The sequence below is a fragment of the Eschrichtius robustus genome, chromosome X (assembly GCF_028021215.1).
Source record: "Eschrichtius robustus isolate mEscRob2 chromosome X, mEscRob2.pri, whole genome shotgun sequence".
In the NCBI taxonomy this organism is placed as follows: Eukaryota; Metazoa; Chordata; class Mammalia; order Artiodactyla; family Eschrichtiidae; genus Eschrichtius; species Eschrichtius robustus.
The window spans coordinates 102,473,485-102,499,509 of NC_090845.1; the positions used below are offsets into that span (position 1 = coordinate 102,473,485).

General features: G+C 38.2%; 1 protein-coding gene across 3 annotated transcripts in view; it reads left to right on the forward strand.

Annotated features, from left to right (window-relative positions):
- The window catches only part of PLS3 (plastin 3), an 88,960-nt gene that overhangs the window by 43,152 nt on the left and 19,783 nt on the right, over window positions 1–26,025 (forward strand). For all 3 annotated transcript variants that reach the window (XM_068532561.1, XM_068532562.1, XM_068532563.1), the window contains exons 3-6: window positions 14,635–14,798; window positions 22,101–22,230; window positions 23,025–23,157; window positions 25,294–25,375. In XM_068532561.1, coding sequence (XP_068388662.1) covers window positions 14,635–14,798; window positions 22,101–22,230; window positions 23,025–23,157; window positions 25,294–25,375 — 509 coding nt within the window. The remainder of the gene's footprint in view (window positions 1–14,634; window positions 14,799–22,100; window positions 22,231–23,024; window positions 23,158–25,293; window positions 25,376–26,025) is intronic.

A 26,025-nucleotide genomic window follows, 5' to 3' on the forward strand; every position in this document is an offset into this window, starting at 1 on the left:
TGCAATGCTGTATAAGTTCATTCTAAAGAAGAATAAATAAAACTTTTCAGAACACTTAGGAAGTAAATATTTTACCAAGGAGAAAATGTCTTTTACACTCTGGGACTTTAATCTTGTTATGGAAGCTAAAGGTCATTTGAATGATGCCTTGTCATAAAGATAAATTCATGTAATGTAGATCTTCTCAGATTGTCTTTAGTCCTGCAAACGCTTTTTTCTCTCCTAAGCAATAGCCGCTCAGGTTTTTTTTTCCAAACAGGAATTCAGCACTTTTGAAATAAAATAATGGGGTTTCATAAATGACTAGGAAGAGTGTGGGTATATTCCTTTGAGGCTGCCCACCAAACTAAGACAAAAATTTTTGGTTATGGTGATTGTAGCTGTACCAGATTTTCTCATCTCAGGAAGTTGAGTTATTTCAAATTACTTGATATTCTCTAGTATATAAAAACCACATCAGGATGATGCCACAAAAAGCATGGTGGTTTCTTTTAATTTACTTTTAGTATTCAATAAGACGGCACCAGTGCATATTTGTTTAATTATGGCTTAAAAAATTAAAACTACAGCCCAACCAAAAAAAAAAATAAACCAGTGCTCTTTCACTGTGCCATCTGGTTAATTATTGATGGAATATTAGAAATGAAGGTCTCAGGATAGTCTGAAAACCATGTTTTGACTGTGTGGAAGATAGGAGCACAGATTGGGGGTGTGCGAGAATGCGCTCGTGTGGGTGTGTGTATTTTTTAAGTGGGGAAGTGGCAGCAGGTGGAAAATGATGGCCAAACTGCTGGAAGTTTTGAGTTGGAAAACAATTGATAGACAGCATTTTTGATTGCCTGGTCTCAGACCTCTAACCTTGTCCAGCCTTCAGCTGTAATTGACCTCCACCTTTGGGGATCCACTATTAGGATGAACTCTTTGGTAGCGACCTCTATTCTATCCTTAGCTGGGACTCATTAAACTGCCTCTTATATGTATTCGCTGGAATGAGCTACCTCAAAAGGTATAAGCTGTGAAAGGCAAAACCCGTGTTTAAGCATCTGGAGATGTTTAGCAGCTGCCTTTTCTAAAGTTTTAATGCCTAATGAAAGCTCGACTTTATTGCTTAGATCTGAGGGTGGAATATAATATAAATTCTTCTGCACAAGTCTTTTGGCTGAGTCTTTTAAATTAATATTTTGTGTGCTTTCATAGGCAATCAGGATCGTGTGTGTGTGTGTGTTTAAATCCATTATTGTTAAATATATAGATTCCTTTTGTCATTTTTTTAGTGCAAAAAATTTGTGGAATATATTGGTTAAACTAAATGGAACTTTTAAACACAGCTTTTCTGAAAGGATGTGCATCTGCACTTGATTGGTTTTCTTCTTTAAGTCCTAATGAGTACTGTCCGTAGTGGGTTTGTAAAGAGGTTGCATATGTGTTGCAGATGAGGACACACATACGTGACCTGTTTATAAAGAAAGACACTAGATTTAACAGATTCAAGGATGAATAAAGCAACACACAGTTACACACAAAACCCAGGGGTCAAGGGAAATCCCGGTCTTTCTCACTGTCAGATTTATAAGACAAAGTAGCACCCCCAAAAGATGCATTTGAAGTGATAGATTGTACCACATACCACCTGGACATGGGCAGTGTAAAACAGCAGCTAAAATCAAAACCACTTGAATTCTGGCTCAGCTTTCTCCAGACAAGTACTTAAAATAGCTTAAATAACAGGATGCAAGGGGAGGGAAAACATTTCCTTTTAAGGATATGCATTCTTGGTGTGATCCAAACTTCTGCAGGAACATGGCTGTATAATAAGTTTATTTACTTTAAGGTTACTTGGGGGGAGGGTTTTGGGAGAGTTAACTGGCATCTAAAATAATACTTGGTAAGATAGCATAATGAGGTTTCTTTCAAAACAATGCAGATGTGAACCTACATGTGTCATCATAGAGACAGACAGACAGAGAGGATCTGTTGTTAAAAACATTTGGTTCCTTTCTGATGAATTCAGCAGCCAGTTTGAAAGATACTGAGACACTGGCATCTCTGGTACAGCACTGGGAGTGTCTTAGTGATTTTTTTTTTCAAGTATAGCTATCTTTCTTTAAAAATAGAACACTTGATCCATTTCTTGAAGTTCAGCTCTGGACTCCATGCGGGAACTTTGTTCATTGGGTAGGTGGAGTTTCTTCTTTTTGCCTGCAGCCCGTCAGTGTCTGCCCACACTGACCATATTTTCTGAACCTGACAGTTGAGACCTGTGTTTGCAGAAACATTGAGAATGCTGTAGATAATACAGGCTGTATGATAATATCTACTTTATCGGGTGGTCGAAAATATGATGCTGGAACAGAAGAGTCTTCGAAATGCAGAACCTGTTCCACCCCACACCAATCTGTAGTTAACAAGGAAGGGGCAAATGAGCCAGAAGGGGCAAATGAGCCAGAAAGGGCCTTCAGAATACTGGCAGCTTTAATGAGAAAATAAAGGACTGCCATCATGCCAGGAGGTTGTGATTTCCAGCTGTTAAAACTGCTTTCAATCTAGAGCTGTGTTTTGGGGTCCATTTGTTATTAAATTCTCATGTTTATGTCAAAACTCAGAATAGGAAAAGTTCACCATCAAACATAGTCTCGAGCTCCTGGTTAATAACGTCACTGAAGAGGGGGAAGCTTTCTAAAATGCCTTTGTGCTGTCACATATTCTAGCCTTCCGAAGCGCAGCACATTAGATCTCTGATATTGTTTAAGGGTGTGTGTGTGTGTGTGTGTGTGTGTGTGTGTGTGTGTGTGTGTGTGTGTGTGTGTGTGTGTGTGTGTGTGTTTTGGCTGGGGATTGGAAATAAAATTAGCATAAAACTCTTTTAAAATAATTGCACCCTGTTTTGTCTTTCAAGTACTTTAGCAGCTGGGAGATTTTCCAAAATTAATTGCAAGCTGCCTTTTTAGGCTCCCTCTGCCTTATTGAAATTAAAATTGTTTTCTTCAAAAGGTATGATTTAGGGACTCTAAGAAAACCTTGCAGTAATTTACTAGTACTAACACTAAAATGCCTTTGATCTCGGGAGGTATTACAAGCCAGATCTGCTGTTAAAAATATGGAGAAACAGAGTAGATAAAACTTTACAAATATGTAAAAGTAGATGACACATGGTCAATGATTCTTTTCCCATATCAGGAAAGATACAGGAAAGAGATTCAAAGTGACTCCAAATTTTTATAAGTATTTTGAAGCCACAGTTTCAAGTAAGAGCCACAGATTCTGTCTGATTAATTCTGTTATCTTTGGTGTCTAGCGCTGTGCCTGCCACAGAGTAGGTACTCAGTTTGCTCTGGAGGTTGACTCCTGCTATACAAATGCACAGGTATTTCTTAATAAAGTCAAAGCAGGTTTCTACATTTAGAATGAGAGAGAGGTCCTGACCTGACAGCCATCACTGGTAGTCTACTTGGAGACTCCTTGGTGGGTGTGTTCACTTAGAAAACCAAATTACAGATGTGAAGGCTGCTGGGTGGGGACAGAATTAGAACAAAGGGAATGAGATTGAATGTTATTTAAGAGATATTTCTGTCCTCAGGGTTTCCTGATGAATTGCCATTCAGTTTTTCAGTGCTATTTCTGCATTTTTTGGTCATTGTTGTTTGCTTAGTTCTGTTTTTTAAATGCTCATTAGATTAGAGCATTCTTTTCCTGGTTTAATACTTGAGGATCCTAATAAGAACCTACTGTATGGCACAGGGAACTCTACTCAATACTCTGTAATGAGTACTGTGACCTATATGGGAACAGAATCTAAAAAAGGGTGGATATATGTATATGTATAACTGATTCACTTTGCTGTACAGCAGAAACTAATACATCATTGTAAAGCAACTGTACTCCAATAAAAATTAACTAAAAAATACTTGAGGATCAATGATTCTACAAAAATTATTTTTCCCTCTGCTTATTCTATGCAAGGTACTGTGCTACATATTGGGGTGGGAGATAAAAAGGTTTAGAAGAATCTTCATCAAGAGATTTACAGTCTCATAAGATTGTCAGGTAATGACAAATTCTTATTCCTCCAACCGCCCTTTAAAACGTTCCTGTCCATTACTAAAAGCATCTGTTACTACTACACTTACTTCAAAATGGTATTTCCACATATGGTTATTTTATGTTAGTTATATTTTAGGGTGGCTACTTCCTGGCATCTTTTAATCACATCAGTGAGCTTCTAATTAATGCTCAAGAGAGGTTATTTCAGAGAGGGTGCACACAAGTGGTAGTTCCCTCATTGCCTGTACCTCTCTTCTACCTAAAGCAAAGAAACTGCCAGATAGACTAGACTCTCAGGGCCTTTATTAGTTTCATGTAGCCCTGAATTCATTATAGTTCTCCAATATTTATTTTTAAACATCTCTACCTTCCACTTCTGTTGTATCCCTGAGAATACAAAAAGAACAACACTCTAGCTCTAAACTGGAGTAAATAACATGCTTAAATTTTGCTCAGATATGTCATTTCAGAAGTCAGAGAAAAGTAGAATACATTTAAAAATATCTTTCTATCAGAAATTGCTGGCGTGGAAACAGTTTTTTTTTTTTTAATTTAATTTTCTTCTTGGTAACTCATTTTTTTTAACATCTTTATTGGAGTATAATTGCTTTACAATGGTGTGTTAGTTTCTGCTTTATAACAAAGTGAATCAGCTATACATATATCCCCATATCTCCTCCCTCTTGCGTCTCCCTCCCACCCTCCCTATGCCACCCCTCTAGGTGGTCGCAAAGCACCGAGCTGATCTCCCTGTGCTATGCGGCTGCTTCCCACTAGCTATCTATTTTACGTTTGGTAGTGTATTTACGTCCATGCCACTCTCTCACTTCGTCCCAGCTTACTCTTCCCCCTCCCCGTGTCCTCAAATCCATTCTCTACGTCTGCGTCTTTATTCCTGTCCTGCCCCTAGGTTCTTCAGAACCATTTCTTTTTTTTAAATTCCATGTATATGTGTTAGCATACAAGACTTGTTTTTCTCTTTCTGACTTACTTCACTCAGTATGACAGTCTCTACGTCCATCCACCTCACTACAAATAACTCAATTTCGTTTCTTTTTATGGCTGAGTAATATTCCATTGTATATATGTGCCACATCTTCTTTATCCATTCATCTGTCGATGGACACTTAGGTTGCTTCCATGTCCTGGCTGTTGTAAATAGAGCTGCAGTGAACATTTTGGTACATGACTCTTTTTGAATTATGGTTTTCTCAGGGTATATGCCCAGTAGTGGGATTGCTGGGTCGTATGGTAGTTCTATTTTTAGTTTTTTAAGGAACCTCCATACTGTTCTCCATAGTGGCTGTATCAATTTACATTCCCACCAACAGTGCAAGAGGGTTCCCTTTTCTCCACATCCTCTCCAACATTTATTGTTTGTAGAGTTTTTGATGATGGCCATTCTGACTGGTGTGAGGTGATACCTCATTGTGGTTTTGATTTGCATTTCTCTAATGGTTAATGATGTTGAGCATTCCTTCATGTGTTTGTTGGCAATCTGTATATCTTCCTTGGAGAAATGTCTATTTAGGTCTTCTGCCCATTTTTGGATTGGGTTGTTTGTTTTTTTGATATGGAGCTGCATGAGCTGCTTGGAAATTTTGGAGATTAATCCTTTGTCAGTTACTTCATTTGCAAATATTTTCTCCCATTCTGTGGGTTGTCTTTTCGTCTTGTTTATGGTTTCCTTTGCTGTGCAAAAGCTTTTAAGTTTCATTAGGTCCCGTTGATTTATTTTTGTTTTTATTTCCATTTCTCTAGGAGGTGGGTCAAAAAGGATCTTGCTGTGATTTATGTCATAGTGTTCTGCCTATATTTTCCTCTAAGAGTTTGATAGTGTCTGGCTTTACATTTAGGTCTTTAATCCATTTTGAGTTTATTTTTGTGTGTGGTGTTAGGGAGTGTCTAATTTCATTCTTTTACATGTACCTGTCCAGTTTTCCCAGCACCACTTATTGAAGAGGCTGTCTTTTCTCCATTGTATATTCTTGCCTCCTTCCTCAAAGGTAAGATGACCATATGTGCATGGGTTTATCTCTGAGCTTTCTGTCCTGTTCCATTGATCTATATTTCTGTTTTTGTGCCAGTACCATACTGTCTTGATTACTGTAGCTTTGTAGTACAGTCCGAAGTCTGGAAGCCTGATTCCTCCAGCTCCGTTTTTCTTTCTCAAGATTACTGTGGCTATTTGGGGTCTTTTGTGTTTCCATACAAATTGTGCGATTTTTTCTTCTAGTTCTGTGAAAAATGCCATTGGTAGTTTGATAGGGATTGCATAGAATCTGTAGATTGTTTTGGGTAGTAGAGTCATTTTCACAATGTTGGTTCTTCCAATCCGAGAACATGGTGTATCTCTCCATCTGTTTGTATCATCTTTAATTTCTTTCATCAGTGTCTTATAGTTTTCTGCATACAGGTCTTTTGTCTCCTTAGGTAGGTTTATTCCTAGGTATTTTATTCTTTTTGTTGCAATGGTATATGGCAGTGTTTCCTTAATTTCTCTTTCAGATTTTTCATCATTAGGGTATAGGAATGCAAGAGATTTCTGTGCCTTAATTTTGTATCCTGCTACTTTACCAAATTCATTGATTTGCTCTAGTAGTTTTCTGGTAGCATCTTTAGGATTCTCTATGTATACTATCATGTCATCTGCAAACAGTGACAGCTTTACTTCTTCTTTTCCAATTTGGATTCCCTTTATTTCTTTTTCTTCTCTGATTGCTGTGGCTAAAACTTCCAAAACTATGTTGAATAATAATGGTGAGAGTGGGCAACCTTGTCTTGTTCCTGATCTTAGTGGAAAAGGTTTCAGTTTTTCACCATTGAGAATGATGTTGGCTGTGGGTTTGTCATATATGCCCTTTATTATGTTGAGGAAAGTTCCCTCTATGCCTACTTTCTGGAGGGTTTTTATCATAAATGGGTGTTGAATTTTGTCGAAAGCTTTTTCTGCATCTATTGAGATGATCATATGCTTTTTATCCTTCAATTTATTAATATGGTATATCACATTGATTGATTTGCGTATATTGAAGAATCCTTGCATTCCTGGGATAAACCCCACTTGATCATGGTGTATGATCCTTTGAATGTGCTGTTGGATTCTGTTTGCTAGTATTTTGTTGAGGATTTTTGCATCTGTGTTCAACAGTGATATTGGCCTGTAGTTTTCTTTCTTTGTGACATCTTTGTCTGGTTTTGGTATCAGACTGATGGTGGCCTTGTAGAATGAGTTTGGGAGTGTTCCTCCCTCTGCTATGTTTTGGGCGAGTTTGAGAAGAATAGGTGTTAGCTCTTCTCTAAATGTTTGATAGAATTCTCCTGTGAAGCCGTCTGGTCCTGGGCTTTTGTTGTTGGAAGATTTTTAATCACAGTCTCAGTTTCAGTGCTTGTGATTGGACTGTTCATATTTTCTATTTCTTTCTGGTTCAGTCTCAGAAGGTTGTGCTTTTCTAAGAATGTGTCCATTTCTTCCAGGTTGTCCATTTTATTGGCATAGAGTTGCTTGTAGTAATCTCTCATGAGCCTTTGTATTTCTGCAGTGTCAGTTGTTACTTCTCCTTTTCATTTCTAATTCTGTTGATTTTAGTCTTCTCCCTTTTTTTCTTGATGAGTCTGGCTAATGGTTTATCAATTTTGTTTATCTTCTCAAAGAACCAGCTTTTAGTTTTATTGATATTTGCTATTGTTTCCTTCATTTCTTTTTCATTTATTTCTGATCTGATCTTTATGATTTCATTCCTTCTGCTAACTTTCGTATTTTTTGTTCTTCTTTCTCTAATGGCTTTAGCTGTAAGGTTAGGTTGTTTATTTGAGATGTTTTTTGTTTCGAGGTAGGATTGTATTGCTATAACCTTCCCTCTTAGAACTGCTTTTGCTGCATCTCATAGGTTTTGGGTCGTCGTGTTTTCATTGTCATTTGTTTCTAGGTATTTTTTGATTTCCTCTTTGATTTCTTCAGTGATCTCTTGGTTATTAAGTAGTGTATTGTTTAGCTTCCATGTGTTTGTATTTTTTACAGATTTTTTCCTGCAATTGATATCTAGTCTCATAGCGTTGTGGTTGGAAAAGATGCTTGATACGATTTCAGTTTTCTTAAATTTACCAAGACTTGATTTGTGACCCAAGTTATGATCTATCCTGGAGAATGTTCCCTGAGCACTTGAGAAGAAGGTGTATTCTGTTGTTTTTGGATGGAATGTCCTAAAAATATCAATTAAGTCCATCTTGTTTAATGTACCATTTAAAGCTTGTGTTTCCTTATTTATTTTCATTTTGGATGATCTGTCCATTGGTGAAAGTGGGGTATTAAAATCCCCCACTATGATTGTGTTAATGTCAATTTCCCCTTTTATGGATGTTAGTATTTGCCTTATGTATTGAGGTGCTCCTATGTTGGGTGCATAAATATTTACAATTGTTATACCTTCTTCTTGGATTGATCCCTTGATCATTATGTAGTGTCCTTCTTTGTCTCTTGTAATAGTCTTTATTTTAAAGTCTATTTGTCTGATATGAGAATTGCTGCTCCAGCTTCCTTTTGATTTCCATTTGCATGGAATATCTTTTTCCATCCCCTCACTTTCAGTCTGTATGTGTCCCTAGGTCTGAAGTGGGTCTCTTGTAGACAGCATATATATGCGTCTTGTTTTTGTATCCAATCAGCCAGTCTGTGTCTTTTGATTGGAGCATTTAATCCATTTACATTTAAGGTAATTATCAATACATATGTTCCTATTACCATTTTCTTAATTGTTTTGGGTTTGTTATTGTAGGTCTTTTCCTTCTCCTGTGTTTCCTGCCTAGAGAAGTTCCTTTAGCATTTGTTGTAGAGCTGGTTTGGTGGTGCTGAATTCTCTTAGTTTTTGCTTGTCTGTAAAGGTTTTAATTTCTCCATCGAATCTGAATGAGATCCTTGATGCGTAGAGTAATCTTGGTTGTAGGTTTTTCCCTTTCATCACTTTAAATATGTCCTGCCACTCCCTTCTGGCTTGCAGAGTTTCTGCTGAAAGATCAGCTGTTAACCTTATGGGGGATTCCCTTGTATGTTATTTGTTGTTTTTCCCTTGCTGCTTTGAATATTTTTTCTTTGTATTGAATTTTTCATAGTTTCATTAATACGTGTCTTGGCGTGTTTCTCCTTGGATTTATCCTGTATGGGACTCTCTGTGCTTCCTGGACTTGATTAACTATTTCCTTTCCCATATTAGGGAAGTTTTCAATATAATCTCTTCAAATATTTTCTCAGTCCGTTTCTTTTTCTCTTCTTCTTCTGGGACCCCTATAATTCGAATGTTGGTGCATTTAGTGTTGTCCGAGAGGTCTCTGAGACTGTCCTCTATTCTTTTCATCCTTTTTTCTTTATTCTGCTCTGCAGTAGTTATTTTCACTATTTTATCTTCCAGGTTACTTATCCGTTCTTCTGCCTCAGTTATTCTGCTATTGATTCCTTCTAGAGAATTCTTCATTTCACTTATTGTGCTGGTCATCATTGTTTGTTTGCTCTTTAGTTCTTCTAGGTCCTTGTTAAACGTTTCTTGTATTTTCTCCATTCTATTTCCAAGATTTTGGATCATCTTTACTATCATTACTCTGAATTCTTTTTCAGTAGACTGCCTACTTCCTCTTCATTAGTTTGGTCTGGTGGGTGTTTACCTTGCTCCTTCATCTGCTGTGTGTTTCTCTGTCTTCTCATTTTGCTTAACTTACTGTTTGGGGTCTCCTTTTCGCAGGCTGCAGGTTTGTAGTTCCCATTGTTTTTGGTGTCTGTCCCCAGTGGCTAAGGTTGGTTCAGTGGGTTGTGTAGGCTTCCTGGTGGAGGGGACTAGTGCCTGTGTTCTGGTGGATGAGGCTGGATCTTGTCTTTTTGGTGGGCAGGATCGCGTTTGCTGGTGTGTTTTGGGGTGTCTGTGACCTTATTATGATTTTAGGTAGCCTCTCTGCTAATGGGTGAGGTTGTGTTCCTGTCTTGCTAGTTGTTTGGCATAGGGTGTCCAGCACTGTAGCTTACTGGTCGTTGAGTGGAGCTGGGTCTTAGCATTGATATGGAGATCTCTGGGAGGGCTTTCGCCTTTTGATATTACGTGGAGCCGGGAGGTCTCTGGTGGACCAATGTCCTGAACTCGGCTCTCCCACCTCAGAGGCATAGGCCTGACACCTGGTCGGAGCACCAAGACCCTGTCAGCCACACAGCTCAGAAAAAAAGGGAGAAAAAAAGAAAGAAAGAAAAAAATAAAATAAAGTTATTAAAATAAAAAATAATTATTAAAAATTTTAAAAAATTAAAAAGTAATAAAAAAAGAAAAAAAAAAGAAAGAAAGAAGAGAGCACCCAAACCAAAAAACAAATCCACCAATGATAACAAGTGCTAAAAGCTATACTTAAAAAAAAAAAAACAATACGGACATACAGTACCCTAGGACAAATGGTAAAAGCAAAGCTATACAGACAAAATCACACAAAGAAGCATACACATACACACTCACAAAAAGAGAAAATATAAACACACACACATATATATATATATGTAAAGGAAGAGAGCAACCAAATCAGTAAATAAATATATATATTTCACTGCTCTCAAAGTCCACTGACTCAATTTTGGGATGATTCGTTGTCTATTCATGTATGCCGCAGATGCAGGGTACATCAAGTTGACTGTGGAGATTTAATCCACTGCTCCTGAGGCTGCTGGGAGAGATTTCCCTTTCTCTTCTTTGTTCGCACAGCTCCTGAGGTTCAGCTTTGGATTTGGCCCTGCCTCTGCGTGCAGGTGGCCTGAGGGCGTCTGTTCTTCACTCAGACAGGATGGGGTTAAAGTAGCAGCTGATTAGGGGGCTCTGGTTCACTCAGGCCGGGGGGAGGGAGGGGTACGGAATGCGGGGAGAGCCTGCGGCGGCAGAGGCCAGCGTGACATTGCAACAGCCTGAAGCACGCGGTGTGTTCTCCAGGGGAAGTTGTTCCTGGATCACGGGACCCTGGCAGTGGCGGGCTGCACAGGCTCCCGGGAGGGGCGGTGTGGATAGTGACCTGTGCTTGTTCATAGGCTTCTTGGTGGCTGCAGGAGCAGCCTTAGCGTCTCATGCCCATCTCTGGGGTCCACGCTGATAGCCGCGGCTCGCACCCGTCTCTGGAGCTCATTTTGGTGGCACTCTGTATCCCCTCTCCTCGTGCACCCTGACACAATGGTCTCTTGCCTCTTAGGCAGGTCCAGACTTTTTCCCGGACTCCCTCCCAGCTAGCTGTGGCGCACTAGCCCCCTTCAGGCTGTGTTCACGCAGCCAACCCCAGTCCTCTCCCTGGGATCTGACCTCCGAAGCCCGAGCCTCAGCTCCCAGCCCCCGCCCGCCCGGGCGGGTGAGCAGACAGGCCTCTCAGGCTGGTGAGTGCTGGTCGGCACTGATCCTCTGTGCGGGAATCTCTCTGCTTTGCCCTCCACACTCCTGTTGCTGCGCTCTCCTCCGTGGCTCCAAAGCTCCCCCACTCCCATCCCTGCCAGTGAGGGGGCTTCCTAGTGTGCAGAAATTTTTCCTCCTTCACAGCTCCCTCCCCGTGGTGCAGGTCCCGTCCCTATTCTCTTGTCTCTGGTTTTTCTTTTTTCTTTTGCCCTACCCAGGTACGTGGGGAGTTTCTTGCCTTTTGGGAAGTCTGAGGTCTTCTGCCAGCGTTCAGTAGGTGTTCTGTAGGAGTTGTTCCACATGTAGATGTATTTCTGATGTATTTGTGGGGAGGAAGGTGATCTCCATGGCTTACTCTTCTGCCATCTTGTAGGTCTCTCAGAAAGAGTTTTGATAGTTGCAAGGAATAAGCTATCTCCTTTTCTAAAGATATCATAAAATGAAGGAATATAGTATTTAGATACTGAGGTATAGTAGTGATCAGAATGTTATTGCTCTGTATTTTTCCTGTGTATGATGGTTTTTATCTCCAGTTTTTTGAGCTAAAAGGGGACCTTAGAGATCATTTGATCTAAAGCCCTCCTTTTACAGATGAGAAAACTAAGATCTGGAGAGATGACTTGGGCAAATTAGTAGCCAAGATGAAATTAGATCCGGTGTCCTATTAATCTCTCTTGTGTCCCTTCATCTATGCTGTGTATCTTTCACTTTGTCACACTTAACTCTGTAGTACTGAGCTCTCTTTTAACTTTTTAAAGAAAATGGGAGAAATAGACTGGTATATGCATAGGAGAAGGTGTATTGAAACCCAAGAATTTCACTCATCAAAAATTGCTAAAATCCTGCCACAGTGCCACGTGGATTACTTTGTTCTTTTTAGCAGCTGCAGATGTTGTTGCTGGATTGATTTCTGCATATAAACACTTTACTAATCAAGTGTTTGATGTATGGCCTTTTATAAGTTCAAAGCAAAAAAACTTGAAGATGTGCCCTAGGGGAATCAAGTGCTTTACCTCAAAGGAAATATTAGTGCTTTTCAGAAGTGTTGGGTAGTTTGGTGATGATGCTTTAAAAGTATAGATATTTTAATTGATAGATTAAAAATATGGTAATCTATGTTTAAGAATATTTGACTCTAAAATCATATACTTCATTAAAAGTAAACATAACAATATCATTAGCTTTCAATGTATTGGTTTCATACAGGGCATTTAATATTTTGAATAAGAGCTTTTATGATCAGTTTCCTGACCTCATCTCTCATTTTCTCCTTTGCTCACTCTGCTGAAGTCATACTGGATCTTTGCCGTCCCCAAAACACACCAGACACTCTTCCACATCAGAGACTTGGCATTTGCTGTTTGCTCTACCTAAAACTCCCCCCCCCCCCGATAGCCATATGATGTGCTTTCTTACCTCACATAAGTCTTCATTCAAATATAACCTCATCAAAGTGGCTGTCCTTGAGCATTCTATGTAAATAGCACCCCCACCACCACCCACATCCCCACCTGTCACTATAATGCAGGGTTCCTCAACTTCAACGTTGACATATCGGGCCGCACAGTTCTGTGGAAGGGGGGTCATATGCATTGTAGGATATTTAGCTGCATCTTCCCCACCCCCAGCTGTGTGTGCTAATCAAAAATGTCTCCAGACATTTCTGAATATTCCCTGGGGGGCAAAATAGCCCCTAGTCTAACCCCTAACCCCTCTTTATTTTTCTTCATAGCACTTACGCCATATTACATTATGTTTATAATCATACCTTATGTTATATGTTATTTGCTTATTAGTTGTCATTAGAATGTGAGCTTTTGTACAGCAAGACTTTCTTTCATTGATTGCAGTATCCCCAATCCCAGGAACAGTATCTGGTACAGTTTTTGGGTTTTTTTTTTTTAATAATTTTGCTTGTGGCCTTTTTTTTTCAAGTTTATTTATTTTATTTATTTATTTTTGGCTGTGTTGGGTCTTCGTTTCTGTGCAAGGGCTTTCTCTAGTTGCGGCAAGCGGGGGCCGCTCTTCATCGCGGTGTGCGGGCCTCTCACTATCGCGGCCTCTCTTGTTGTGGAGCACAGGCTCCAGACGTGCAGGCTCAGTAGTTGTGGCTCACGGGCCTAGTTGCTCCGCGGCATGTGGGATCTTCCCAGACCGGGGCTCGAACCCGTGTCCCCTGCATTGGCAGGCAGATTCTCAACCACTGCGCCACCAGGGAAGCCCTCTGGTACAGTTTTTAAGCAGTAATATATCAAATACATTAACTTCATAGTACATTTTCTTGAATGGTGTTGTGGTCATCTTGAGTCATTTCTCTATTCAGATTGCTTCCCTTTATTATAATTAAATTTATATATGAAAATCAGTGGAGGACCTAAGGAATAAAAAGCATTTTTGAACAACAAGTATTTGAGATTGCTGTTGAAAGTCCAACTTTCTTTACTAAAAAAATATACCCAAGTGATTATAACCCTCAGGACATTAGCCCTCTTTTCCAATAAATTAACTTTTCGTCATTGATCAGGTTTTTTTCCCATTTTTAACAGTTTCAGAATAAGCCTCATTAGCACTTAGATACAGTGTTAAGTTATGAAAGCACAAAAATTTAGAAGTTATTTATACATTTGCATTACTCATGACTGCATTTATTTTTATGAACTCCATATTTGTTTTGGCTTAACGTTTATTTACATTAACTCTTGAAAAAATTGGCACTGAAGATGGTATTGTAATTTCAGGTGTGCTGTGTAATATAATCAGCATTAATTCATAAACTGTTCTATTAGACTAAGGGGAGAATAAGGGGCATAAAACTTCTAAATAGCTACAGTAGAAATTGTTTTATACCATGGCAGTGTTTTATTGGTGTATAATCTATTAATTCTTTAATTTTTAAAGTCCTGTCAGCTTTATGATTTAATAATAATTTTGTTAAACAACTATGCTTTCTTAATATTAGGGATGCTATTTTTAAGTAAAGCTACTTATACACTGTTTAGAACATAAAAAAACATGATGTAAACCATGCCCTTTTCGGTTAAAATTTGCATTTCCCTTTCAAACAGCCTTAGGTACCAAACAATAAGAAAGAAAAACATTGTATTTAGGTGAGCTTATGAACTGAGCCTAAAATGAAGAAAAATACTCTAATAGGTTAATTTGTTTCCATTTTTGCTTGGTCTCCCTTTTTACAAAGATCTCAAGAGCAATGGATTCATCTGTGACTATGAACTTCATGAGCTTTTCAAGGAAGCTAATATGCCATTACCGGGATATAAAGTGAGAGAAATTATTCAAAAACTCATGCTGGATGGTGACAGGTATAAAGATGGGAAGATAAGTTTTGACGAATTTGTTTATGTAAGTATGTGAAAACCTACCATTATTAGAAGTGATGATTGCTCCTTTGTCTTGTGGGGTCTTTTAGTAGTAAGTCCTATTAAGTTCCTAAATATATCATAGTAGTACTGTTATAACTAATAAAATTTCTCTCATCCCACCCACTACATTTAGTTCATTCTTTTAGCCATTAGAATATCTTAACAAAAGAATCAAGAAAAGAACACTGACAGAATCAAAGATATAACGCTCTGCTCACTGTGTAAGGTGAACAGTCTCCTTTGGGGGCATCAATAAAGGGCATTTTTCAAGGTGTGGAATGACATCCTCGAAGTGCTTTTTCTATCGGGAACAGTGTACTCCCAAATTTTAATGATACACCCTGACTCACAGTCTTGGACGCTTCCTGAGTTGAACTTTCTGATAAAAAGATGTTTGCTACTCTTGTGGTAGTAGTATTTAACTGTACCGTTTTCCCTAGGATGATGATTTTGATAATTAAAAGTTAGAAGCACATCTTTTCGGTCCATTGGAAGAGGCACTTAAAATTCTTCTTGCTTCTCTAGTATCATCAAATACTCTTCAAGGTTAGGGGCTGATTTCTTAATTCTTCTACCCCCAAGCACCTAGTGTTCCATACTCAGTGCTTAGAGAGTGTATGTGTGGTACTCACTATTGAAGCCTAATGCTTTTAGCTGCTAGCTAGCAGGGTCAAGATTTTTCTAGACATATGGCATTTTCCATCCATATTCATTAACAAAGTATTTGAGATATATATTAAAGAATAGCTGTTGCCTCTCCCCTCAATTAAGAACACTTAAGATTTTATTGTTTTTATTTATTATTCATTTAAGGCTGAGTTTGACTAGATCGAATTTGGCATTCCTTACATATATTGCAGATAGGTAATTAGTGCCTAATACTTATCACAAACTTCTTAGCGCTCCTATCCTTTTCCACGGTTTGTTTTTGCCCCAAGACACCTGAAATGATAGCATATACTCCCATCAGTAACCATAGCTCAGTAAAGGAGGTGAAATTCTGATATGTTTTTTCCGATTAGAATTAACCCCTTTAGAACACCTTGAGAGTTCCAGAAGCAAACTGACTAAGTAATGGTGTCTACTCAACTGATAGCATTTGCCTGGGGGTGGGGCGGGGCAGGGCGTGGCTGGGAGGAGGGGAGTGTTACTTTTTTTAAAATGTAGACATATTTCATAACTATAATGCTATAGTTCTTGCCATCTTCTCTTGAAATACTGATCTCCTCCCCACCATTTTTTGTCTCCAGTTATTGCCAAAGCCTTTTGTTTCGAATCCTATGTTCAATAGTAAGTTGCAATTGACTTGCAGTATGAGCGCTTGCATGTCCTCTGATGTATAACTTGCCTCCCTTGTAACTGCATGTTTAATTGTGAGTTTAAAGCAGCTTACAGTGGTAGATAACTATGATCACTTATTTTTGATATAATTTTCTGCTCAGAATTTTTTAATCTACTAGGAAGAACAGACTTAAATAATCAAGATTTGCAGTGTGCCAGTATTTTTGAGGACACAGTTATGAAATTGTCTTTGAGAAAAATCATCTTAGGGAAATATTTAATTTTGTATATTTTGGAACGTTGCTGATTCCACACAGCTGTTTGTGGCTTTTAAGTGAAGGCTGTGATTACCCTAGTATTTTCTTAAAAAGTGAATAACAGGCATAATAATTTTGGCATCACCAGGGATTTTTTTAAAAAATAAAATACTAATGAGGACCTTGTTGGTTAAAATGTATATTTTAGAATTGGAAGAAATCAATATGTTTATACTCCTTCATTTTTCAAATTAAAAAAAAAAGCCTGGGTTCCTGAAAAAGGAAGTGACTTGCCCAACATTACACAGGGGACTAGTGGCTTTTTCCGGTTACCTCCCTTCTATTCAAGAAATTTGAAATCTGAAGGACGGTAAAATAACCCAGCTGAAGTTTCAGAATGATACCACCATGACTGTGCTGAAAGAAAGATGGGTATGTAACCAACCAAATGTCTGTCCGCTCCCATCTGCCTTGTCATCAATGAAACATCTTACAAATTGTCAGACAAAATATGGGTAGATCCTAGTTATCTGAGAAAGAGGAAGCACATTATTCCTGTCAGGGATTAACATAAGGAAATAGAAATAAACATGTTCTTGCATGTTAGATTTTTGGTTTTTATTTTAAATTGCTACTTAAGAGGTGTTAATTGCAAACCAGGCTACAAACAACATGTTTATATTAATTTTGGAGAATATATATATATGGCAGAAGAGAGCCCCCAAATTATATGTAAACTTCACGTGTTAAAATTAAATATATTAACTGATCTTATTTCTTCTACGTATTTCAAAACTAAATTACTGGATTTTTATACTTCCGCGGTAATAGTGGGGCTTTTTTACTTCATCTGTAAAAAGACTGGTATGGCGATGAGTTCTTTCAGCAGAGAAATCTGCATTAAACTCTTTTTTTTTTTTTTTAAATGTAGATTTGTCAGATTCTTCCGGCAGGTCTAACAATTTTTTTTTTAAGACTTTATTTTTTTATTTTTTTTATTAACCCATTAACTTTTTAATTAATTAATTTATTTATTTATTTTATTTTTGGCTGTGTTGGGTCTTCGTTTTTTCTGTGCGAGGGCTTTCTCTAGTTGCGGCAAGCGGGGGCCACTCTTCATCATGGTGCGCGGGCCTCTCACTATCGCGGCCTCTCTTGTTGCGGAGCACAGGCTCCAGACGCGCAGGCTCAGTAATTGTGGCTCACGGGCCCAGTCGCTCCGCGGCATGTGGGATCTTCCCAGACCAGGGCTCGAACCCGTGTCCCCTAGCATTAGCAGGCAGACTCTCAACCACTGCGCCACCAGGGAAGCCCTGCATTAAACTCTTATTTTCACAGTGAGAACCTTGCTCTTACATAATGGGAATAAGTTATTGACCTGTTTTAGAACTTTTACTAATATTACCGACCTCATAGGATTAAGTAACTTCATATAAGTAAAGTGCTTAGAACCATACCCGGTATATAGCAAATGCTATACAGGTGTTAGTTGTTGGTAGTTATTTCTATTTATTACAAAGGCAGTGTTCTTTTCCTATTATTACTAAGTTTAGGCCTACAACAGATTCCCCGAAAAGTAAAAATTCAAACTGCTGCGTTGGAAACAAGCCTCAAACACTGGAAGCCAGTCAGTATTTTTTTGCAATTCATTCTAAAATCTTTCCTTCTTAAGTCCTGTGCCTCTGCGTTGCTTTGGTTTGGCCACTAGTGCTGATCTAGGAAGGTGATGACACTTTTGAAAGGAATAAGAAACGTATACGTTTCATAAAAGAGACTGGAAAAGATGTATAGAACCAGAGTGAACAGTGTACACCAGGAGTTTGTTCACACATGATAAAAGCAAGTCCCTCATCATGGAGGGAAAACAGCATGAAACAGCGAGCTCATTAGTATCACCACGGGCAGCTTTGAAAAGATTCATTGACAACTCTCCAGCACAGTAGTTGGCCTGGTGCTATCTCTGATTTCAGAGATTCTTGTTAAGCCAAGGCTTATACTCAAATTGCTTTATCATCCACTCGAGTGATTTCTTTACTAAAGTAGAAAATAAAATGCAAATTCTCACGTAGTGAATCAATTTAACAGATACATAAATCTTCAACTATCACTTATGTTTTAACATTTTTTTAAATCTAAAGAACAGAGGAAAATACTATGAAACTGAAAATTTGAGCCTGGCTGGAAGAATTTATTTTAAAATATTTAGAAAAGGAAGGTCATGTAACTTTTGTAAGACAATTGAAAATTAACTCATTTAATTGCAACTTTGCATTCAACATGTTATTCCCAAGCATCAAGAGTTTAAGTAGAGCTATGTAAGTAATTGCGTTAGAATATTGTACAGTAGACATTCTTCTTTAAAAGTTATTATTATTTGTATTATTCTTCTTTTCCATGATGTTTACAAAGTTTTTCAGCTGAAATAGTGATCATGGAAACAACCTAATTTTTAGAAGCTAATGATCCTTAAGGCAAAAATAGTCGTGATAAGAAAAATAACTTTGCATATGTCATTCTGAGGGCAGTAGCTTTGAGGCAATCACATTTTGGAGATTTTTGTCGTTCCAGTGATTTATGGTATCTCGGTCAGGAGAAGCACACATTTTATATTTTAATTTACTACACAGTGTTATCTAAATGAAGTAAAGTTCAGAGTGAGGTAGAATAGTAAATATTGTTTTTTCACTGAGCAGATACATATAGTTATCAAAGAGGGAGCTGTGGGAACAAAATGCATCACAGTTAAGATGCTACATTCCCAAGTAACCATTTTGTTGTCTAATCTTGGCTTGGAAGGTAAGGTAAATTAAATGAAATTACAGGTGGAATCAGAGTGTGAGTAAAAATAATTTTAATAATTTGAAATTACCCAGGGTACATGAGTCAGTTCCACACTGTTGATACTTAACAGGAGTCAGTATAATGGCCAGAGAGGAGGAAGAGTGATTTCATTGGTTGTGTGTAATATTTAGAGTAGTCAGTGTGTGTGTGTCTATATACATATACAGACATAGACGCGCGCACACACATTCTGAGTCTACCTCTGAAATTACAGGTATAGCACAAAATCACAGCTATGGAAATTGAGTAAGCTTGATTTTGTAAAACTTACTGCTTACTAACTATTTTCCTAAATAAAATTGGGTTTATAAGTCCAAGGAAGACCAGGATTTCAGGACGGTAACAGGAAAAGATGACTTTGTGATGGGGCTACAGCAACTTTCCTACCAGTTAGAAAGAGTCTGTCTCGACAACCCTCAGAATGGGAGAAAATATTTGCAAATGAAGCAACTGACAAAGGATTAATCTCCAAAATTTACAAGCCACTCATGCAGCTCCATATCAAAAAAACAAACAACCCCATCCAAAAATGGGCAGAAGACCTAAATAGACATTTCTCCAAAGAAGATGTACAGATTGCCAACAAACACATGAAAGAATGCTCAACATCATTAATCATTATAGAAATGCAAATAAAACTACAATGAGATATCATCTCACACCGGTCAGAATGGCCATCATCAAAAAATCTAGAAACAATAAATGCTGGAGAGGGTGTGGAGAAAAGGGAACCCTCTTGCACTGTTGGTGGGAATGTATATTGATACAGCCACTATGGAGAACAGTATGGAGGTTCCTTAAAAAACTAAAACTAGAACTACCATACGACCCAGCAATCCCACTACTGGGCATATACCCTGAGAAAACCATAATTCAAAAAGAGTCATGTACCACAATATTCACTGCAGCTCTATTTACAATAGCCAGGACATGGAAGCAACCTAAGTGTCCATCATCGGATGAATGGATAAAGAAGATGTGGCACATATATACAATGGAATATTACTCAGCCATAAAAAGAAACGAAATGGAGGTATTTGTAGTGAGGTGGATGGAGTTAGAGTCTGTCATACAGAGTGAAGTAAGTCAGAAAGAGAAAAACAAATACAGTATGCTAACATATATATGGAATCTAAGGAAAAAAAAAAGGTCATGAAGAATCTAGGGGCAAGACGGGAATAAAGACACAGACCTACTAGAGAATGGACTTGAGGATATGGGGAGGGGGAGGGGTAAGATGTGACAGGGTGAGAGAGTGGCATGGACATATATACACTACCAAACGTAAAATAGATAGCCAGTGGGAAGCAACCGCATAGCACAGGGAGATCAGCTCTGTGCTTTGTGACCACCTAGAGGGGTGGGATAGGGAGGGTGGGAGGGAGGGAGATGCAAGAGGGAAGAGATATGGGAACATACGTATATGTATAACTGATTCACTTTGTTATAAAGCAGAAACTAACACACTATTGTAAAGCAATTATATTCCAATAAAGATGTTAAAAAAAAAAAAAGAGTCTGTCTCAGTTGATTAATTACAAAAAGACGCTCTCCTGGAGAGACTAAATGTAAAACGGCACTCCTCTTTCTGCCTGCCACAGTCTTGCACAAGACACCAGGCCTGCTTAGGGGAGCATGGGCTGGATTTCAGCTTCTACTCATGCCTGCTCTCATAGACACAGCCTGAACTGCTAAATACGGTGACCCTGTTCTATGACCTTCAAACATAGGCTACCCCTCCTGAGGTGTGTTTGTGAGTATGTACTTGTCAGTAATGCTAAAGGCCTTTGGGTTATCTTCTGTTTGCTCAGCAACTTTTCCATTAGGGCCGTAAGTTTCTTTCGATAGGTCTATTGTGTTCTAAACACCTTTTAAAGAAGTTTTTATGAAAATGCTACATCTTGCTCTTGTTTTTCTGGCGGTGGCTAATTTAGCCATGCACATTGGTAGCTCAGGAACAAATTGGAGGTTAGGTAAGTTTCAGTATTTCAGACATGTATGGGCAGACCTTTGGAATGTCCAGTCATTCAGTCAAGCGGTTAGAGTAGGGTATGAAATTTGCTTTGTTACTGCCTGCTTTTGTACAATTAGAATGTACAGGTTAATTTCATTAGCCATGTGCCTTATTGTGAAGAAGCTCGATCACTGAAAAGCCTCTTTTCTGGGTTTATTCTTTTTTTTTTTTTTTTTTTTTGTCTGCGTTGGGTCTTAGTTGCTGTGCACAGGCTTTCTCTAGATGCAGCGAGTGGGGGCTACTCTTCGTTGCAGCGCGCGGGCTTCTCATTGCAGTGGCTTCTCTTGTTGCGGAGCACAGGCTCTGGGCACACAGGCTTCAGTAGTTGTGGCTCTTGGGCTCAGTAGTTGTGGCTTGTGGGCTCTAGAGTGCAGGCTCAGTAGTTGTGGCGCACGGGCTTAGTTGCTCCGCGGCATGTGGGATCTTCCCAGACCAGGGCTCAAACCCGTGTCCCCTGCATTGGCAGGCGGATACTTAACCACTGCGCCACCAGGAAAGTCCCAACATTTTCATCTTTCTTTGCACTGTGAATCATGCTTAAAGAAGGGGGAAGCCTTCAGTCGTTTCTCTCCAGGAAAGGAACAAAGCCTTCCTTGTTCTAGAAAATTAACAGATTTACCTGTGCCTTTGAACTACACTAGTTTTTGGCTTAAAACGTATTCAACGCATGTGGCGCTTGATGTTTTTGACAAGTGTGTGCAGTTGACTTCTGGCACTTCATTTTTGGTAGCAGTATTGAAGTACTTGTTTAGCATTTTAAAACTCAAGCCTAGTTTGCCTTATCACCTATGGGGGAAAATGTAGGTTACCAGAGTATAAAAGAAGATAAATATGCTTATGGTTGTGACTGATTGAAAATTGTGAATCAACAACATATTTTCGTTAATAGATTTTCCAAGAGGTAAAAAGCAGCGATATTGCCAAAACCTTCCGCAAAGCAATCAACAGGAAAGAAGGGATCTGTGCTCTGGGAGGAACTTCAGAGCTGTCCAGTGAAGGAACGCAGCATTCTTACTCAGGTAAATAGTTTCACATGTGTTAGGTGAACACAGTGAACTAAGTAGGTTGCCTGCTATAATGTCAAGGAGAGGCTCTAGAAACACATTGCCTCCTAATTAAGAATACAGTCGAAGTCGTTGTGACCTATATTTGGACTTGGGACTTAATACTTCCCATAAAGGCATTACAGGTATTTATTGTACGGCTTTATTAGCTTGTAAGAGCCATGATACAATACGTGCACAGATAGGCTTTATTACAGCAGAGCCCTACAATAATATAAATAGAATTTTTTTTTAAAGATTGATTGATTGATTGATTGATTGATTGATTGCTATGTTGGGTCTTCGTTTCTGTGCTAGGGCTTTCTCTAGTTGCGGCAAGCGGGGGCCACTCTTCATCGCAGTGCGTGGGCCTCTCACTATCGTGGCCTCTCTTATTGGGGAGCACAGGCTCCAGACGCGCAGGCTCAGTAGCTGTGGCTCACGGGCCCAGTTGCTCCGCGGCATGTGGGATCTTCCCAGACCAGGACTCGAACCCGTGTCCCCTGCATTAGCAGGCAGATTCTCAACTATAAATAGAATTTTGTAACTAACTTCTAAGGATCAGTTAACCCTGCTCTATTCTTTTTGTTTATTTTATATAGCTCCTAACAGCCACTGTGTTGCATTCACTTGTCTGGGTTTCCAAAGAGGATAACAGCAGGCTTGTGAAACATTAACGTACAGCTCTCCTGAACAACTATTTCAGGCTTTAGAGTCAAATATTTAACTTAGAGTATGAACTAATGTCTTCTTATTCCACATAATTTTAGAGGAAGAAAAATATGCTTTCGTTAACTGGATAAACAAAGCTTTGGAAAATGATCCAGATTGCCGACATGTCATACCAATGAACCCAAATACTGATGACCTGTTCAAAGCTGTTGGTGATGGAATTGTGCTTTGGTAAGATTTCCAAAAATAGTCTTCCATGTAATTGACATAGTTGTTTCTGGATGCTTGACGGATTCATCTCGGGGAATAGCTAGAATCGAAAATTGTCTAGGTTCTGCCCATTTCATCTCTAGGTCTGTCCGTGAAAGTACCACTAAAGGTGAATCTAAAACTCAGTCATTTAGACCAGAGACCTCTTCCTAGAGAAGCTCTCAGCTTCCAATTTCTTCTCATCACTGAGTAAGCTAAACATTACAACTTAGTTGAACTTTTTATGTCAGCATCTCTTTATTCTCAAGTACCATCGGTCCCAAAAGAGAAAAACAGGCCACTCATCACTTTTCACTCTCCAATTACTTATTTCTGAAAAATGCATTCGTCACTCCTGCTGCCCCAGACCCAACAGTGTCTTGGCAGAAATGATATAAGATTATCAACAGTTTGTCAGTGAATGCAACTCTTTTTTGAGGCAGTGGCGTACAGTGGTTAAGACCCCTTTGAACCTTCCTACACTGTTGGTGGGAATGTAAATTGGTACAGCCACTATGGAAAATACTATGGAGGTTCCTTAAAAAACTACAAATAGAGTTGCCATGTGATCCAGCAGCCCCACTCCTGGGCATATGTCTGGAGAAAACTGTAAGTCAAAAAGATAGATGCGCCCCAATGTTCACAGCAGCACTATTTACAATAGCCAAGACATGGAAGCAACCTAAATGTCCATCAACAGAGGAATGGATACAGAAGATGTGGTACATATACACACTGGAATACTACTCAGCCATAAAAAAGAATGAAATTATGCCATTTGCAGCAACATGGATGGACCTAGAGATTGTCATACTGAGTGAAGTAAGTCAGACAGAGAAAGTCAGATACCACATGATATCACTTATATGTGGAATCTTAAAAAAAAATGATACAAATGAACTTATTTACAAAATAGAAACAGACTCACAGACATAGAAAATAAACTTATGGTTACCAAAGGGGAAAGGGGGAGAAAGAGATAAATTAGGAGTTTTGCATTAGCAGATACACACTGTATATAAAACATACTATATATAAAATAGATAAACAATAAGGTCCTACCATATAGCACAGGGAACTATATTTAATATCCTGTAATAAACCGTAATAGGGAAGAATTTTTTAAATAAATAAAAGGTACTTGACCACTTTGCATTTCAGGATCCATCCATTATGATCCCCATATTATTGTACTTGCCTCACAGGGCTGTTGTGAGCTTTAAGTGACTATATATAGACCACTTAGAACAGTGCAATGGGTATATTTCTGATGACAGTGTACAATATATGAAATTCTTTTTTCTTTCAATAAGGTCATTTTGGTTGTTTGAAAAGCTGATTTTAAAAATGTGAAATATCCCCTTACTTGCCACTTATAGGCTGTAAAGAGATATTCCCGATATGTTTTAATATAGGGACTCATATGGTACTCTTTATTTAATATTTAAATTTTGCATGGAAAGAAGCATGGTTTTCCCTATGCAGAATAACTTGTTTTAGGGCAGTATTATAAACATCTAAAATGTTAGAGTCTAACTCCAAATTTTACCAAATGAGATTCTTCCTAAGTCAGATTCTAACCTAATTAATATAACTTTTCTTTCTCTCTGTATTATCACTGTATTTCCAGCACCAAATATAGTACCTGGTACATCATCTAGGCACTCACTCAATAAGTATTTGGTGAATGAAAGAATCTCATGCTCAACTAATTTTACCTCTTTGTAGATAAATGGTCATTTTAATTGTGCATTGTATAATCTAGAAGAGAGATTCAGTTTCAATGTGCGATATTATCTGTTTTTAACATTTATTCAATAAAGTTTTTTTTTAATATCCGAGTAATTCATTTTTCTAAAAGAATGTGGAAGTTACAAAAAATTAAATAAGACAGTATGCCCTAATGCCCAACTCAGAAATACTCAACTACTGTAAATACTTTGGTCTTTTTTATTTGCATTTTTATATGTATAGTTTTTTGAGATCAACATGATAAAAGTCATATGTTGCATTTTTTTTTCAGATTACATGAGAGACATGTTATAATAAGCCTTACAGTATTTGTGTATATTAAAGATTATTTTAAAATAAGTCAACTCATTTCAAAATTTGTTTCAGTAAAATGATCAACCTTTCAGTTCCTGATACAATTGATGAGAGAGCAATCAACAAGAAGAAACTTACACCCTTCATCATTCAGGTATGTACCATTCTCCCCTCCTTCCATGAAACTACTATTTGAGGACCTGTTTTACAGACCATAGGATCTGCACTTTTCATCTTCGCATTTAATTCTTATAACAAGTCTGAGTTGAGGATTATTTTCCAGATTTCATAGAAAAGAGAAACTGAGACTCAGAAAGGTTTTTGAGCTGTACTGACGTTACTGCTGGAAGTAAAGTTCAAATCCAGGTCTAACTGCAAAGCCCTGTGTTCTTTTCATTACATTTTGTGTTCAAACATACAGAAATAAGCAAAAACATTTAAGCTCTTAATTAATTAACATGCTTAAAGAACAAAGGGCTTTTATTTTCCATTTAGTGAGTATTAGACTGTTAGATAGCAAAATTCCCTCAAGCAAGAGCATCTCTTGGGATGTGGAGATTGAGAACGTCTAGAAGTCTCAGGTGTATTCAATAGACCTCTCATTTAGGCATTTTTAGAAATACGACACTTAACCCATATGGATATACTTACTCTAGTAACTCAGCCTTTCCCTTTAGTGTCAGTGTCCTTAAGAAGGGACCAAATAAAAATACTGAGTTAACTTCCCCTGTAAATCTGAAAAAGACAATAACAATGAGGCTAGATTTGTTTTAGCTATGCTTTTTTAAAAAAAAAAATTTATTT